Source organism: Mastomys coucha, unplaced genomic scaffold (assembly GCF_008632895.1).
Source record: "Mastomys coucha isolate ucsf_1 unplaced genomic scaffold, UCSF_Mcou_1 pScaffold12, whole genome shotgun sequence".
Taxonomy (NCBI): Eukaryota; Metazoa; Chordata; class Mammalia; order Rodentia; family Muridae; genus Mastomys; species Mastomys coucha.
This window is the reverse complement of record NW_022196894.1, coordinates 85063413-85081734: the sequence shown is the minus strand read 5'-3', so window position 1 is coordinate 85081734 and position 18322 is coordinate 85063413. Positions and strand designations below refer to the sequence as shown.

Here is an 18322-nt window from a genome sequence, read left to right as displayed (position 1 = left end):
ACACTGGGTGTCACCGCCAACAGCATGCCCCTTTCCCTCTCAGCCCGCCTTGCCTCCTACCACTTACTTCTAATCTCTTATGCGCTAGCTAACCTAATCATTGAGCTCCTTGTGAACTGAGAGTTAATGAATGCTAACGGAAGAACAAAGGTTTCCCCAGTGAGATGGCATGACTTGTGCCTCTGGGAACCAGAGGCTACCTCCACAGTCCACTTTCTGCTTGCTGACAGCTCTGCAGAGCCAGGGTTGCTGGAGACCACTGAGATGCGGTGTTTCACAGCAGTAATTTCTAACTGTCAAACTTTTGGTCCTTCTAGCACAAAAAAAGTTTAAAGGTAGCAAGAGCTCTGCTAGATACAGAAGTATCTTACAGCTTCATATTCACAAAAAATATTTCCACAGTGTTATGAGAAAATTCAATTATTAGTGGTGCTTGTAAAAATTAAGAATATATAATATTTTAAAATATGCAATGAATAGGAATTCTTTTGTTATAAGCACAGTATAAATTTTAATAATGCAAAGCAATTCTCTAATTTGTTCAGATTTTTAGGTTTCTTAAGAGAAACCTAAAGAGCAGGTCAAGAATGAACAAGCACATGCTTGTGTGTAAGCTGGATTTTCATTCAGCCATTTCCTCTTACAGAGAATTTGTCAGTTACAACTTCAGATAAAATCAATCTGCAGGTGTCAAGAGAACAGCACTGACTTCTGTTTGTGAGAAGAAACACATTTAATACCACGTGTGCCCTCTTTTCTTTGCACCTCTCTGCAGCTCATCCTAGTGGGAATAGAAACAAGACCCTGGAAGAGAATAAGAACCATCTTTACTCAGTGACAACAATACTAACATCTGGGTTCCTGTCACATCCATGATGAAGCCATTCTCAACGGCAGTAGATTAAATGTCAAGTGCTTGCTGGCCTTTTAAATGAGGAAAGGTTAACTGTAACAGTGACCATTTGGGCTTCCTCCTACAAATCAAAACCACTGCTCAGAGATGCTATAAAGACCACAAATATTATGTAATTTCTGTATCTTCATGTAACTATCTATCTTTTTATATGGTCCCTCCACATTCACACTTTTACACTGCAACACTAAATAAAAATGTCCAAGAAGAGTCAGGGGATGGCTCAGTGGGTCAAGAGTGATTGTTGCACAAACATAAGGATCTAAGTTTAAATCCCCAGAACCCAAGTAAAAAGGTAAATGTGGACATACACTGAGGCTACACTGCTGTGCAATTTTAAAAATAAGACTGTCCCACAGAAGATGAATTGTGCCCAGGTATACATGAGCTCTAGAATCTTCCATCTGTTGCTTACTCAAGCGACTTCTTCAGAGCCACATCTGTGGCAGTTAACTGTTGTTCCCATTTATGCTATTTACCAGGGCAAGTCAGGAGAGTTGCTAAGTAGTCAATCAAACAACCCAACCAGATCGCTCCATAGCATTACCAGCACCTCCCAAAGGAGGAGCAGGACCTCAAAGCGAATGTAGGCAGCTTAAGTGAGACACTGCCTGGAGACTTTTTCAAAATGGGGACAGCAACAGTCAGCGCTTGCTTAACATATGTGAGGTCTTAGGCTCAGAACTGGGGGGGGTGCAGGGGGGGAGAGGGAAATGGTGTCTGATCACCTCAACTTCAAACACAAGCGAGCCTCTGAAGATTCTAATCATGTGGTCCTGAACAGGAACATGCTCTATGGTGTTCTGAGGAAACTGGACCAATGTACAAACATGGAAATTGTGCCCTGAGATCTCGCCTGTTAGCTCCGGGCTACACACCTGAACGGCGCGCTCCTTCCTGAAGCAGTGTTTGCGTATCTGCACCTATCCAAACACGAAAGGGCTCTGTGAAGACGTGGCTCAGAGAACATGCCCCTGCACAGGCTCCTGTACAGTGCAGCTTTCAGCTCAGGGCGCTTCTCTGGCTGGGAGGGCAAACAAGAGAGCAGCATGACTGGACACCAAGGGCCTGGCAAGGGTATATTCAGGCTATGCTAACTGCTTCAGCGCCATGTGGTTTTTTGTTTTTTTTTTTTCCTTCAGTAGTAAACTTAGTTCATTATAGATTGTTTACTTTATACTTCAGGGTTATTTTGTAACATTTGAAATAACACAGCTTAACATACAAACATAAAACAAAATAAGACGGTGACAGCAGAGCTCCAAGTGTGTACCTAAAGTAAGTGCAAACACTGCAGCTATAGCAAAATATTTTCTGTGTCCTTAGACTTGCTGTACTCTCTTTTCCTTTTTAAAGAACTTTAAAAATATATTTCATTAAAAAAAAAAAAAAGCACACACACTGACCCAGCTTGCACAGGATCAGCAGTATTGATGTCCCCAATGACACCTTGCCATCTTGCCCCTCTGGAGGGCCTTCAGGGGTGTGACACATATGGAAGCCCTCTTGTGATAGCTCTGGTTCCTCCAGCTCCCTCCTGGGGATCTGCCTGGGGCTCTGCTGAGAAGGGCTCACCTTGCAGAGATAGGTATAAGGTAGTGTGCTTGATTTGTTTTGTGTTCTCCATTAGCCCTGCAAATACGTAGCTAACAGAGGCTCCTGTCTGTCAGCTTTTTGGGGGCACCTGCTTTACTACGATTACATTAACTTACTTGGAGGCGGGCCGGGTGCCATAGCACATATGTGAAGGTCAAAGGGAATGCTCTCAATCCCTGTGGGTCCCATGGGTTAAACTCAAGTTGTTGGGCTTGGCAGCAAGCTCTTTCCTCACCGAGATCGCTTCCTAGTCTGAGAATTGTACTTCTAACGGAATTTGCTGTGGTCTACAAAAGTGACCACTTTCTCCATACTTTCTCCTGCATGGTGATAGCAACCCATGAGCTTCCCCACAGTGGGGAATCTGATTCAGCAGAGCACAGAATCATGCTGCACTGGCTGGTTCTGTGTGTCAACACAGACTGGAGTTATCACAGAGAAAGGAGCCTCCCTGAGGAAATCCCTCAATGAGATCCAGCTGTATGGCATTTTCTCAATTAGTGATCAAGGGATCATTGTGGGTGGTACCATCCCTGGGCTGGTAGTCTTGGGTTCTATAAGAGAACAGGCTGAGCAAGCCAGGAGAAGCAAGCCAGTAAGGAACATTCCTCCATGGCCTCTGCATCAGCTCCTGCTTCCTGACATGCTTGAGTTCCAGTCCTGACTTTCCTTGGTGGTCAACAGCAATGTCGAAGTGTAAGCTGAATAAATCCTTTCCTCCCCAACTTGCTTCTTAGTCATGATTTTTGTGCAGGAAGAGAAACCCTGACTAAGACACATGCCATGATGTCACTGTGTGCCATGATGTCACCATGTCATCTGTAGTTTAAGCATCACACTTTATACTTCTGGCAGCTTCCTCATTCTTACTTGCTAATAAAGACACTTCCTGCCATCCCCATTTTGGAGAAGACATGTGAGACAGAAAGGCAGGACCAACATTTACATGTAGTATGGCCCTTGCCTCTGCACCTAGGGTTTGTAAATGACTAGGATGAGAGAGGTAAGGACAGAGTGGGGTTCAGGGATCCCCACACACATAGCCCAGCACAACCACACATAAGCCAGCAGGCTCTCCAGGTAGGGTTTTGTGACAGAACTGAGCTATGAGAACTGAGCTGCATGCGTGGGCTTCTCCAAAAGACCCAATTCTCAGCTCTGTGCTGTGGTCTCTGCTCTGCCATCACACACGGACATAAGGCTCATGGGGCCAGTCCTCCTCCTTCCCCTGGGCATTGAGAGATGACTGTAAGTGTCACTGTGCTCATGAATGTGTTAGAAGCCGGGAGCAACCTCCTGAGTTCCTAGTCCCAGCTGTTCAAGACCTGGCTCTATCCTCGGGACTCCACCTTAGAGCAGATTATCCCACCTTCAGTGGTTCCCAGGTTTTGTAGCCAGAGTCTAAGCTAACAGGTAAAGAGGACTAGCTCTCTTGGTTTCTGCGTTCACAAAAAGAGCCACAGATCTACCAGCCTTGGGCTGGAAAGCAATGACCTTTCTGTTAACCTGATAAAAGGAGCCCCTCAGGGCTGAGAGGAAGGGAGCAGAGGAGGCTCCCATCAGAGTTCACACCTGAGCTGTGCAGTCTTACAAGCTAGGGTCATCACTGAGAAAATACTTCCCACAGGCAGCTTGTAGGCAAGGCTGTAGGCCATTTTCTTGATTAATTATTGATGTGAAAGAAGTCTACCCATTGTGGGCAGTACTACCCCTGGGCAGTTGGTCCAGGAGCTGAGCAAAGCAGCACTCCTGTGTGGCTGCTGCTTCAGTTCCTGCTTCCAGGTTCCCGATGTGCGAGCCTGCCCTGACTTCTCCAGATGATGGGCTGCAGACGTGGAAGAGAAGCAAACCTCTTCTCCTCACGTAGCCTATGGTTGTGGTGTTCAGCATAGCAGTAGAATGTGAGCTAACACATCATTAGGAGGCGGCAACAGGACAGAAGCCAGCAGAGACCAGTAGAATTGCCTGTAAGTACACAATGATGTGGCTGGAACAAGAATCACTAGGATTTTATTGGGTGCTAACTCTAAGTGATCCTTGGGAGTTCTGACACAGCAAACCATCTGCTCTTCACAAATGAACATCTTAATTACAAAGTGGTAAGTAACATCCCACCACCCACACTTTAGACTGCATCTCCTACCATCCTCATCACCCTAAATATATGAATTCTGTTTAAAAAAAAAAATTTATCACGCAACCTAGTATCTGTCCTTCGGTCCCCAAATATGGGACCTCTGAGCCAGGCAATGGCAAACTCAAACAAACACACAGACCATTCCCTGTGCATAAAACACAGTGAATCTTCAGCAGACGTGTTTATTTTGGGGAATGAGAAGACTGGGAAATGCTACAGAAGGACTGTAAGTGCTGATGATGCAGCTGATGCAGGAAGCAGAGGTAAGCACTTAGTCCACTCCTAAACAGTGCCACGTAACCCACTAGTGTAAAAAGCACCCATCACAGTAACTGATGAGCAAGACTACAAACTCATCCATCCAGAGGCAGCTGAGTGCCAGAGAGGTATGATCCAAAAGACAATCAGCATGTGACAGAACATGCAGGCCCCGCTGCCTGTGTGAGTCTGCTCTATGGTCCCAGGAACTCTAGACAGTCAAGACTCACCCGAGTTCTCCATCTTTCTGCATAGCTATACTTGTACCTTTCCCCTAAGTATGTGCATGGTGTAATAAAACTTTCATGTTTCAACCACTCTTAAAACCATAAAAATATCTTTTACATCTTACTGTTGCTAGTCTTGCTCAGAATTACAATGTTCACTCTTGAAGTGCTTGAAGACCAGCTATAAACACAACTTTAAACTTTCACCCTTGATGAGCAAAGACAGAAAACTGAGTATCTGAGAACTCATTTTACTGTCTCCGGCTGCTGCTGCCCTGTCACCTGGCCCATATGTGGCCCTCAGCTGGTCTACACCATCATTGTCCTCTCCTACAATGGGGGCAAATTAACAATCTTGCAATTAGCTTACGCTTTGAAGCTGGAAGAGACAGGTCCAATAGGCAATGACTGAATGCACTGAGGATCATGCTACCACAACATGACATCAGACTTCTCCCTTGGTGGAGAGAGCCTGGTTCATCTACTCAGTCTTGGTACCAGAACAGGTAATTCAGGTCTGCAGTTCCACTCAACTGGAAAATAGCTCTTACAGGAATCAAACATCATAGATTAAAGTATTATATAATTACTTTAATCTTTAGTCAACCACTAAGGATTAGATAGAACAGTCATTAAATTGAAAACTCATTAAAAAAAAATTACCCAGAAATACTTTCCCACCTACACAGTTTTAGTATATGCTAAAATTGTAGGATGCATACAAATCAAAATAATTAATGAAAACCCCATTTTGTATCTTCTAGTCTTCCTGAACATCTAATTTCTCTTAAATGGTATTTGAACTCTGAATCTTATCTTGGAACTTCTGTAACTCTTTATTCTACAAACAGAAAGATCTGGACTTCAATAACCAGGAGACATCCATACTTACCAGCTTCTCGATTTCCGATTCAAGATTCTGGATACAGTCAAGTTTCCTCTTGCGACAGCGCTGCGCAGCGATTCTGTTCTTACTCCTCCTGCGGATGTCATGGATACAGTCCAGCTGCTCTGGGGTCAGTTTGTGCATTTTCAACAAGGATTGGAAGTCATTTCGTGAGAGCGAAATTATTCGTTGAGCATTGAATGGCAGTTTCACCTAGAATGTGAAATGAACATTAGGAACTACTGCAGTGCAGACACGCACTGCGCCTTAGCTGCACAGGAAGCCACACGTTATGTTTTTAAAGATGTTAGAACATTACAAAAGACACAGACCTTCGGTTGGAGGAATGGTTCAGAGGTTTGGGATGCTACTGCCCCTGCAGAGGAGCTGAGTTCTATGTCCAGTCCCCATGTTGGACAGCTCACAACTGACTGTGAACCCAGCTCCAAGGATCCTGTGGGCATACATGCAAACATACACACACAAGAACACACATGCACCTAAGTAAAAGAAATCCTTAACAAATAGGTCTCTGATCTTCAGTTTCTACATAATCTACCCCAATGAGAACTAACAGCCCACCTGACACGCCTGGCCTGGGAGAGCGTTCAAAAGTCAAACACGTCTGCAAACCAGACACGCCAGCCAAACAGTAATGCATTCAAACGAATTTACCTTACTAGTGTATGTTAGTATTTTACTAGTTAGTATTTGACTAGTAACTTAAATTAGTTACTAATTAAAAACTTCTTTAAGTTTCTGCCTAAGGTATTTTTAATACGTGTTCCTCATTTCCCCAAATAAATTCCATTTTATCTTTGAATATTACCACACAGCAAAGATACTACACAATACTGGTGTTAAGTATGCTAATCATTTCTGTAGCACATTAAGAATTTTTTCTTCTGTCAAAAATTTAGTTTCATATGTCTTATTTAAAAAACTATACATCTCACTTGCCAATGAAGAAACTAATAGAACAAAAAAGGAATCCTTTTTCCTAGAATATGTTTGGTCGGTCTATCTTGGTGGTTCCAGTGATTGAACCCTGGGGCCTTATACTCTATCTCCTTCCAGAAAAGGCAGCCTCCTCTGACTTACGCTGTCTAATTGCTACAAAGCAAAAGACAGTGAGGAAGAAAAGGACGTGGAGAAATGGGTCCTGATGCAGGGATGGCAGGAAGCAGCCTCGCTCCTATGAAAACCAGCATTAAGTTTTCAGGAAGATTAAAAATGCCTGCCACATAGTAAGAACTCGTCCCCCCAGGTACCTCTGAGGTTTGAGTTCAGACCTCAAAGTGGTGTTTGCCTTTCTACACGCACCGCAGTGCGCACATTCACAGCAGCCCAAGCAGAGAGACTGCCTGAGCCGCACGCACAGCTGAGCGGACGAAGGAAAGGTGGCGCATGCGCCCTCTGCCCTCTGTGGAACTCAGTCAGCCTTAGGAAAAGGAAAGCTACGATCTGAAGAGCATTACACCAAGCAAAATCAACCAAATTCCATAGAGTGAATCCTCCATTATCTTACCTATTCCAGGTGATAACTAAAACAGTCAAACCAATAGTGACAGAAGAGGGAGGTGGGCTGCAGCGCGGGTGTTCAGTGAGTTTCAATTACAAAAGCAAGTTATAGAGATATACCTAGCTAATACAATAAGCAGAGCTAAAAACACCATGCTGGGCCCTTCGGAAACTTGCATAGACAGGCCTCGTGTTATCACAGACTTAAAATGCAAGTAAAACACACATAAAGAAGAAAAAGAGTATGGTTGAAAATTATTTAGAGAAGCAAAGTGAGAACTGACACTGTGAAGAGAAAACTGATTTTTGAAAACTAAAGAACCCTTATTTCTAATACACGGATTCCTACTTTCTATTACTGAATCGTCTTACAGAAAGCAAGCAGTAACCAGTAAGTACAAACCTGTATACACTGAACACACAGATCAAGCTTGATGTGGCTAATATGTCAGGAGCTACATGTAACTCGTGCTAAATTATTAAGATATTCATTAAACAAATACTTAAAATGTCTAAAGAAAAATAAAACAAAATAATAAATAAAATCAGTAGCTATGAAAATTAATTCTAAGAAAGCTTTCCCTACACGCCACAATCCTACAGCTACTCACAAGCCAGCCATGGCTCACATACCATACTGGTCTCAGGTTTGAGCACCTGGAGGCTACAGGCACCACAGACTAGATGACAGTCTCATTTAAAAGTTTCCATTAATCACAGATGAAAAGCCTGCTGTCCCTTCTCCCTACTGGGGCACGTGATTACAAGTTACTCAAGCCTACTTGGTAGTCTCCTCCGTGAATAATATGCACAGCAATGTGTGATGCTTGCACACACTCTTATCTCAAAACTCTAGAGCTTGCCATGTGGTCTCTCCCTCCCTTCCTCACTCCCCCACCCCCTGCATCTCCATCAGCTGTGTGAACAGTAAGTGCACACTTCCACTCACCTCACAGTCCTGCTCCCTAGCAGAACAGGACTCGCTGTCACCTTCCGTGTCTGTCTCAGAGTCGTCTCCCAGGCTAATCACACAAGCATACGGGCAAGGCTCCTGCTGAGGCTCTGAGACGTAATCGTAGTTTCCAATTTCCAAGTTGCTTGAGCAGCCCTCGGAACTCAGAGTACTGATAAAAGGGCAGTTGACAGAACTGAGAGTTGTGAAAGTCCGCTGGCCGGGCTCTGGGCTCTCGCTGATCCTGATACCCAACCAGGGACACTCAGATCGCCTTTGCGAGTAGCCCTGTTCTGAGCCATCTTTGGCCACAGCAGGCGACAACTGCATTTGGCAAGGCGAGTCCGTGCTGCAAATGTCACTCCAAAAGCCTTTGGCCAGGTGCTCTGCCACCTCTCGCTCCACACTGCTCCGATCCTCGGATGCAAGGCTGCTGCTGTCTTCTTTGGGGCCCATGTTAGACTTCAGGTATAAATCCTGATTTTCCAATGGCTTCTCATCCTGGGTATCTGGACCTGACAGAGGCTTTTCTGTTTTCACTGTTTTACTCTCTATCCCAGCAAGGCCCACGTCACCTGACTGCTCGTATGTGTGTAAGACTGACAGGGAGTAGAGCCCATGAGGCCCTGCAGAATCCTGAGGCAAAGGTGTCACTTCGGCCTGCTCTGCAAGACACTGAGGGGTGGGGTCTTTGCACTTTGTGTCTTCACTCTCCATGGGTGGCTTCATTCCTTCACATTTTAAAATCACATGTAAATCTGTACAGCCCTGTGCTCCCCCTAAACACTCAAGTTCAGATGTCTCATTTGGTTGAACAGAGGCAGTATGGATATCTCTGATGCCAGATTCTAGAGTTCGGATCTTATCGGTTCCAAACGCTTTCTGGAACTTTCTATATTTGGGGCATAAAGATGGCAATGCCAGGGCTCCATCCCTGTCCACACACATGGACTGGCACGTCTGACTGACACTGTCCTGGAGAGGGGGGGATGCTTTTACACTGCCCTGACACCTTTGGGAGTCACAATGAAGAGTCTGAACACTTTTCTTTTCCAAGAATTCATCTGCTTCATCAATTTCTAGATCTTTCTGTTCTGAAAATGAAAATTTAAAATCTGCTTTCTGACAGTGTGAGGAGAAGCATTTTTTTCTTGCACATTCCTGCTGCTCTGAGGTGGAGTCCAAAAACTTAAACTTGAGAAACTGAAAGCAGGATTCCTCAATGTTGTGCACACTTAGGAACTCCACACACCTGCACACTTCGTCAACATTGTCTTTACTTAAAATTAGTTTGGCAGTGTAGGCAAACTGAATTAAAGGTTCGAATCCTTTAACCGTTACCTGTTAATACACAAGATAAAAATAAACATGTGGTTCAGCAGCTGTCTGGTCAGGACAACAGAAGAGCAACAAAGAGAGGGCAAACCAATCTGGGATCACCAAACAACAGGTATTTTAATTGTGTAAGAAGGGATAACCCTCTAGGACATCGAACAACCTTTTCACAGGGGTCACATAGCAGATACCCTGCCTATCAGACACTTACAGTTCATAAAAGTAGCAAAATTACAGTTATGAAGTAGCAACAAAAATAATTTCATGGTTGGGGGTCACCACAGCATGAAGAACTGCATTAAAGGGTCACAGCATTAGGAAGGTTGAGAGCCGCTCACTGCCCTAGGAAATGCAAAACTAAGGGGCACCAGGCTAAACAGAGTCCTATTCAACAGGACTAAACCTCAAATCTTATAATATCCTATCAATACGTATTACTCCTTAAGACATTATCACAATTCCCCCATGTAGAAACAATTCATCTATGAAATAAAGGAGAGCAAATCCACAGAGCCCTGCTAGAAGAGAAAGGCAATGACTCTGCCAGGTGTCTGAGGCTAGCACTGCTCCCAGAGGCCAAAAATTGTGAACAGCAATAAACTAAATTAAATTAAATTAAAAGTACTGCTGGAGAGACAGCTCAGAGATCACAGGCACCTGCAGCTCTTCGAGAGTCTGAGTTCGATTCTAGCACCCACACAGAAAGGCTCACTACTGCTAGAACTCCTGCTCTGGGAGATAGTTTGTCTGCTCTGGCCCCTACACTCTTATCATACAGATACACATAAGCACATAAGCATATAGCTAAAAAAATAATAAAAATAAAACAAATCTTTTTAAAAAAACGGAAGTACTGTCATATGCCAAATAGAGTAACAGTTTTAGTGATCCGGACTGCAAAGGTTCTAAAACTCTGTGTCCAGGCACGGAGCAGCAGAACCTCTGAGCAGACATCTGTGCATTTATACTGACTGTATTTGCCAAGCTGGGCAGAAAGAGCCTGAACACATGCAGAGAACACTCACCCTCACAGTTAAATGTGTAAATTACTCTAGAACATTTTTTTATAGGTTTACTTTTTATTCAATGTTAAACGTTACAGAGTTCTTACACTGTCAGAACCATGCCTGAGAACTTAAAGAAAGAAATGGTACAATGGACAGCCTCATCCACCCAGACAGTATATTAAAACTTGATTCATATGCATTTTGATAATTCTACAATCTTAAAAAATTATAACAAGACTTGGAATTTACTTCTGCTGCAAGTCATCAGCATTCCAGTACAATGTGCTATTAAACACAGCTCATCATGTCTCTGTTCACTTCTTAAACCATAATCCCAAACAGAATTTGTGCATGTGTGTCTAGCTGGGGTAAAGCACACTTTACTTTGGCTCAAGGTGTGAGATTACTTGTTAAGGGTTCTGGTGTACAAATCAAGTCTTCAGTTTAACTAGGAATCTCAAGCTTCTAAGGACCCAGCCTCCCCCTGGGTCATTAGAACTGAAGTTCTAATGAAGTTCTAGTGAAGTTCTGCCAACATTATTGCCCAGAAGTGGCATACAGTCTGGCCAGGATACATTGGCCTACACCTCCTGCTTCCCAAACTGCTGCACTAATCCACTAAACCGTAAGACATGCTCTCAAGCTGGGAAAACATCCCCCATCACCTGTTCCACTGCTGTCAGTAGTGAGCAAGTCTGAACTATGCTTGGCAAAGAGATTCATTTACAGAAAGACACCCAGGCACTGCCGTCATGTCACATAGTCATATGCCAATATTACTCTAGAACTTTGAGTTACTATCAAACTGACCAAAAATACTAAGACTTGCCTAAAATGTGCTAACCTTACAGCATTTAGCTTGAAACAGAAAAAAAAAAAAAAAAAAAAAAAAAAAAAACCCACAGAACCAAATTCTTTAAGAAGAATGCTAGTGGAGAATGCTAGTAGCTCATTCTCAATGCTAGTGGGAATGCCCAATGGATACCCATTTTAAAAAGTCACTTGGTCATTTCTTAGAAATCTAAATGTGCAACCACTTTATGACCAGAAATTCACTTCTGAGTTTTTTATCCCTAATAAATGAGACCTTGACCAAAAAAAAAAATATTCCAACTTTTACCTGTAGCAGATAAAAGCTGAAACTACTCTCAGTCCCTTCAATGGGTAAAAGGTTCTAAAAAGGAAAATTAAGACATAAAACCATCATAGCATTCACCAGCAATACAGAATAAACTGTTGACACAAGAAATTGAATAGTATCAAGGGAATGATCCTAAGTGGGAAAGGGTAACCCAAGAGGGGCACATAACACTCCACGGTCCCACTTACACATTGCTTGGCAATGAGCAAACTTCACAAAAGGAGGACAGATATGTGGTTGCCAGCATCTAGAGCCAGAAGAGGGGAAGGAGTCCAGGGCCAAGTGTGGGGAGGAATTAGTGTAAGTAGCTCTAGATCCTAACTGGCCATGAATACAGGAACCATCACAGAACTCTACAGAACCTAATTAATGCATATAACAGTACAGCCATCTGATTACCAGGCATGTACTGTGTCTACAGCAACATTCCTGCGGGAACATTATTAATTTTCCAAAATGTCAGCTATTGAACACTGAGCAAGACTAAGAGGAAACTCTGCATTACTCTTTGCAACTGCACTGGATTTATAATAATCCTACTAAGAATTTTCCACAATATGCTAAAACTATTAAATAATATATGCAATGTTTGCAATCTGTCACTGTGACAAAACAGTTAAAACATTTGAAAACGTGTGACTTATACTTTGTCAGAATGAACATGAAACATCCAAACATATACATTATACATACATTATACATTATACATGTGTATAAATATATACACCTCTCAAAAATCCAGCAAATAAACTTTGTCCTACCTGTAGAACCTCCTTAAAAGGCTAGAAGTATGACCTGCAGAAATCACGCCACGACTGTGACTCATGTCCCTTTGTAAAAGCAATGCTAAGGCACCCTTGACTCACACCTCAACACTATAGCCATGCCTCACAGATGCAGCCAGCACAAGCTCCCCTGGGGGTTTGGAGATCATCCAATTATGCCCAAAGGGGACCATCTACATGATAAGTCATACACAATCCGTCCTACACACTTCCTCCTCTCCTTCCCCTTACAACTCTATGTCCAATGTCAAAATATGCTAACGCCAGTGACTGCCAAAGCACACACTCCAGTAAACAGAGCCAGGAAGAATAGTGCAGCCAGCCCTCCCCCACCTCAGTCAAGCCCCTTGAAGTTAGGACAATGGCAGAGACAATATTTATAAGCTTGAGTTATACAGGCAGGATGGAAATGTGTGTGCAAAACAGGGCTCCAGAGTAAGACAACAAACTACTTGTTTTTAACATTAATTTACTGGGAGGGGGATGTGGAAGGGTGTGTGCCAGCAAGCATGGAGGTCAGAGGACAACTTGCAGGATTGGCTTCCCGCCTTCCACCATGTGAGTCCAGGAAAGTCAACAGCTTGGTAGCAAGTGCCTTTTCCTGCTAAGTCATCTCACTGGTCAAGACAACACATCACTTCTTTCATCCTAAAGCACAATGTTAAGAAAAAAGAAAAGAAAAGAAAAGAAAAGAAAAGAAAGCAAGGAGAAATCCACTTACGGAGTGCCAGTTTTTCCTGAGAGATGTCTCAGGAAACATCCTGAACCAGTGCGCTGACCCTCAGTCACACAGCCAGCATTCCCTAAGCCAGAACCTGTCCAAAAGTGGGATGCCCAGCTCCTAGGGAGACTAGGGTTTGTTTCCATTTATAACCAGAAGGTAGCTAGGTAACAATAGGTTGTAATTGCCAACACTGTGGCCCCTCACCTCTTCAGGCAGTGTGATGGTGAGCTCTGCGTCAGTCTGGCCTATGATTCTCGAGTGGAAGTAGCTGCTGCAAGCAGCCAGCACCGAGCGGTGGGCTCGGAACCGCTGGCCTTCCACCAAGACAGTGACATCGCACAGCACATTCTTCTTCCGCTGGTCATTGAGGCTGAGTAAGACGTTGGTGCTATGCACAGAGGACTCGTAGGCAAACACTGCACTCTCACTCACAGACATCCTGGGTGGCAAATGGGATCAGGGAGAGCAGTGGAAAGCATGCTTCTCACTGTCATTGACCTGCAAACACACATGGAAGAAGTCACTTAACAAATCCTGTGGGAACTGTGTTTTAAATGACAAATTGTGAGTATAAATTAAGGTATGTACTTGTCTCTGACACAAAAACTGGAAACCTAAGTCTCAAAGGAACAATCTAAACTCATTCAACAGCCTCAAGTAAAGCAGACTGACAACAGCAGCTCTACTTTGAAGGCAAGAATCTGAGAAAGTGCAAAACCTTTCTGAGGCTGGGACAGCCTGGATGTCTCAAAGGAAGACAGTCCGCACTGGGGACAGGTTTGATCCTGGCAATGGGCTGCCAGAACCTTCAGCCAGAATCCCACCTGCTATTTTAAGAGTCCACCAATGTGACCAGGGTGGGAAGGTCACACATTTGGGTGGGACAATCCATCCCCTCTTCTTGATGTCCCATTCACCCACAGCAAGGAGAGATTAGGAAACGGCTGTGCCTTCCATCCAGAGACTCCAACATCACACAAGGTGACATTGGTTCACCAGCACAGGAAAGTGGCTCCAATGTGTCGGGACACATCTTAGAAATCAAGTTCTACACGCTGCACTCTGGGAGGCCAAAGTCAGGCAAAGACATGACATCACAAGAACATGGTCTATCATGCACAGAAAGTCTTCATTTCCTCGAAATGTTACAACATAAAAGAAAGTCAGCACAACCTATTTGGACATAAAGTGGCTTCCAAATATTTGTGATCACGTACACAATACTGGCAGTCACAGAAAGGAGGCACCCAAATAAACACATGTGTGTTTATTATCTCTGGCACGACTGTTCTGATACACATAGTCTGAGACATACACGCAACTGTAACTAAGAGTCTAAGAGATGCCATTTTCCTGCAGCCCCCCTCCCCTCACTATGGGCTGTATTGAGCAAGCCCAGTAGAGTGAATTCCACTGTGAAGCAGATCAAGCACAGAAACCCTCTGCAACGTTCATTTTTCCTGACATCTGATTCACTGCCTGGCCCCCAGAGGGTCAATGAAGGACACACTGTCACACATCCAGGTTTGATACAACAAAGGAAAGAAAGAAGAAATCAGAACTACTCAAGTTCTCACAGAGCACAGGTGGGTTCCGCTTCCCAGTCCTGGGGTTTTAGCTGCAAACACACAAAGCAGTCCAAAACTTCTCTTCTGCTTCCTGTTTGCTCTTACACAGGTAAAGTGTACACTCCTTAGAAGTGTAAGTGAGGGCGCTGTCTTTCAGTTGTGGTTAGACTCTGCATCAGGTAAGGATCCAGTCTGCCCACCCGGCACACCACACAAAGCACTGTTGATTACACAACAAACATGATGGTGAATGAAACCTGGGGTTGTACCTTTGCAGAAGGAGCAGACAGATTCTTTAAATGGATCTTTGTGTTTCACCACCAACAAAAGGAATAACTAGGAACTGCTAGAACTGGTAGCAATTACCTTTCCGATTTTCTGTCATCCCATGAAGGATAGGAGCCCAGGGGCCAGGAGCCTCCTCCTTCAAGGCAGCTGTCGACACTGACTTGTCAATCAAGGTGGACGCCACAGCTACCACCTGCCCCATGATGGCGCTTACACCTTCCTGCTTCCCAACTGAAAACCTTTAAAGGCATGTTACTGGTCCATTTATCACTGTCAGTCTGGTGAATACCGCACAGCCAACAGAAGAGTAGAAAAGCCTAGAGCCTGATGTTGCCATCAGTGTGCAATGTCAGGAGCTCAGCTCTTTCCACCATTCTATGTATGCCCTTCTCTCACCCCACAATAGCTTTCCAACTTGCCACATTTCTCCTTGGAAAGACAAAACTGGGCATGGTACACCATAACCTAAAGGCTGTGTGGAGTCTAAGTGACTCCAGCAGGAGCTGTGAGCAGCTAGCATCAGGAACTGATATGAACATCATGAGGACCCACTAAGAAGGCCAGGCTCTCTCCTGGTGAACCATTCCAGATCTCAGTGCTCCCATGGTCCTCTTCGACGCACTCCTCACTTTCTCAGGCAGGTACACATACACAATTACAAAATTCTGTGCCAAGTCGCAATGCTCCCGTCTCTTACCCTTCTCTCTAGCGCTAGCCCAAGCCCTCGTCAAGTCCTGTTTGTACAAATACTTTTTCTCCTACATGGCTCCCAAATTTACACAGGTACCAGTGTAGCTACACAAAAATTTAAAAAAATTTTACAAAGTAATCTGACATTTTCTACTTTTTAAAAAATAACCCCAGAAACTAGAGCGATGGCTCAGGGGTTAGGTTTCTTGTTGAGGAGGGCGGGAGTCTGGAGCCCAGCACCTACTCTGGGCAGCTCACTAATGCTTCAGGTACACTGCCATCTTCTGCAAGGCCTGCCCTCTGCATCTGCCCACCCCTTGAATGACTTCAGCCAGCTGACTCCTCAAGACCTTTAAGTCTGGTCTAGATGTCACAAGTTTGTCTAGACTGTGTTCTGCCACAATCCAAGTACACAGCACTGGCCCAGATAGAGACATTTGCTGCTGAATGAATGGCTTGACATTTCAATGCAACCCCAGATCCTGTAATATAATCCAAACCCAAACATTCCAGGTAGCTATCAGTGAATGGAAATGCACTAATCAGAGCTCACAGAATGAGGTGCTTAGATGGCTTTTCCAGAACCACAAAGGCCCTCAGGATCCTGGCTCAGACCTCTTGGACATACAAGCCTAGACAAGTGACTTAGGAGTGAAGGCCTCCAACTGTAAACACTACTACTACTACAGTGACTTGTAGCAACAAAGATACCTCAACATCTGTCCTCATTACTGAGGGGCAGTACCCAGGGGTACTAAGCATCAGTAATCATTCTCACCCAATGCCTTAACTATGTAATGATCATGCACGGTTCCTTTCAACACTACCAGGCACCTTCTAACACTACTCAAACCTAAAAGCAAAGGCCAGCACTGCAGGCACCCACATCTGTAACTGTTGCCTTATTAAAACCTAACCTAGACTCACTCACGACACTGGCCTAGTTCTGTATTCTCGGAAATATGCCACCACCCCACTCAAGGCAAGGGCGTGCTGCCGGAACTGCTGACTCACTCCCTGAGGCTGACAAAGGATGAACGTGCACTTCAAAGCTTCCTGAACTTCAGGCTGGAAATGCCTCTTCTCTACTAAAGGAGTACAAGTTACATTTTAATACAGCTATTGTCTGGTTGGTGTTTTCACTTTCAAAATGACACGGGAAAATAAGGCACGGGGCTCTGATTCATCACGATATAACAACACTTCAGATAAGAAAAAAAACTCAAAGTAAGGTGACCTAAGATGGCAGATCCTGGTGTGTGACAATAAAGCTGCAAGTGTGAGAGGAACTATTTGCCACACAAGTCCCAAGACAATGATGTGTGTTGTGTCCATATAAACAAGACCGCCCACCGTCCAAACCTTCTGTCTTCACTGAATAGCGGCACAAGGGCTACCTGTACCAGTCTACTATTTAATTAATGAGAGAAAAAAGTATTGTCAAAAGAATTCTGTCAATCGTGTGCATGACTGTGCGAGTTATGTGTGTGTCTAGACAAACACTGACCAATAGACATCAGAGATAGGGCATTTATCATGGCTTTTCTGTGTAAGCAGTGCCTGGATCTGCAGCTGATCCAGTCTTCTGAACCATCCTCTCCTTTCTAGAAGGCTCTTGTCCTCAATGCTTCTGCCCTCTGCTGACCTCATCAGCTGCTGTGACATCATGTCCACCTAACTGGAATGCATGGCTTTTGGTAGCAAGCTCCTGACCCCAACACCTTTCTTGATCCTTGATAAACTTCTAACTCCCCAAGTCAGTTCCTGTATTACACACCAAGCTACCCATATGCGAGTGTTGTGAACTTTGGTAGTTGGCCTTACATAACTCTTTCAAGTAAATGACAGACAGTCGACACACTATGGTATGTACACACTTAGCCCTTTGGCTTGGGGGTGGAGGAATGCTTTTATTTTTCTTTAAAATGCTAAAAGTTAAGATGAGGCTGACCACAGAATAGAATCCTCAACATTATGATTTTTTTTTTATTTATCATTCTTGAGTTTTCAAAATACCTTAACATCAAACTTTGTGGAAATTCTCCCCAAAACCATAAGACTTGGTCAGTTCTCTTAGCCTTAAGGAAGCCTAAAATAGGACATGACAAGAAATGTTGCTGAAAATATTCTTTAAAGCCCAGAGGAAGAACAGCAGCAAAGTGGAGGCCAACACCACCCAAAGGGCATGGCTGGAAGCTAGTAGATCAGGACAACCCCGGTGAGCTGGGTTGCTGGGTTAAAATGTTCTACACTAAGAGGCAGGCGGATTTCTGAGTTCAAGGTCAGCCTGGTCT

General features: G+C 44.1%; 1 protein-coding gene across 1 annotated transcript in view; it reads right to left on the bottom strand.

Moving 5' to 3' along the window:
- The window catches only part of Bach1 (BTB domain and CNC homolog 1), a 35532-nt gene that overhangs the window by 5048 nt on the left and 12162 nt on the right, over positions 1–18322 (bottom strand). The window contains exons 2-4 of the mRNA XM_031364329.1: positions 13687–13980; positions 8488–9831; positions 6024–6230 (exon numbers count right to left, since the gene is read on the bottom strand). Of these exons, the coding sequence (XP_031220189.1) occupies positions 6024–6230; positions 8488–9831; positions 13687–13920 (1785 nt within the window). The 5' untranslated portion in view covers positions 13921–13980. The remainder of the gene's footprint in view (positions 1–6023; positions 6231–8487; positions 9832–13686; positions 13981–18322) is intronic.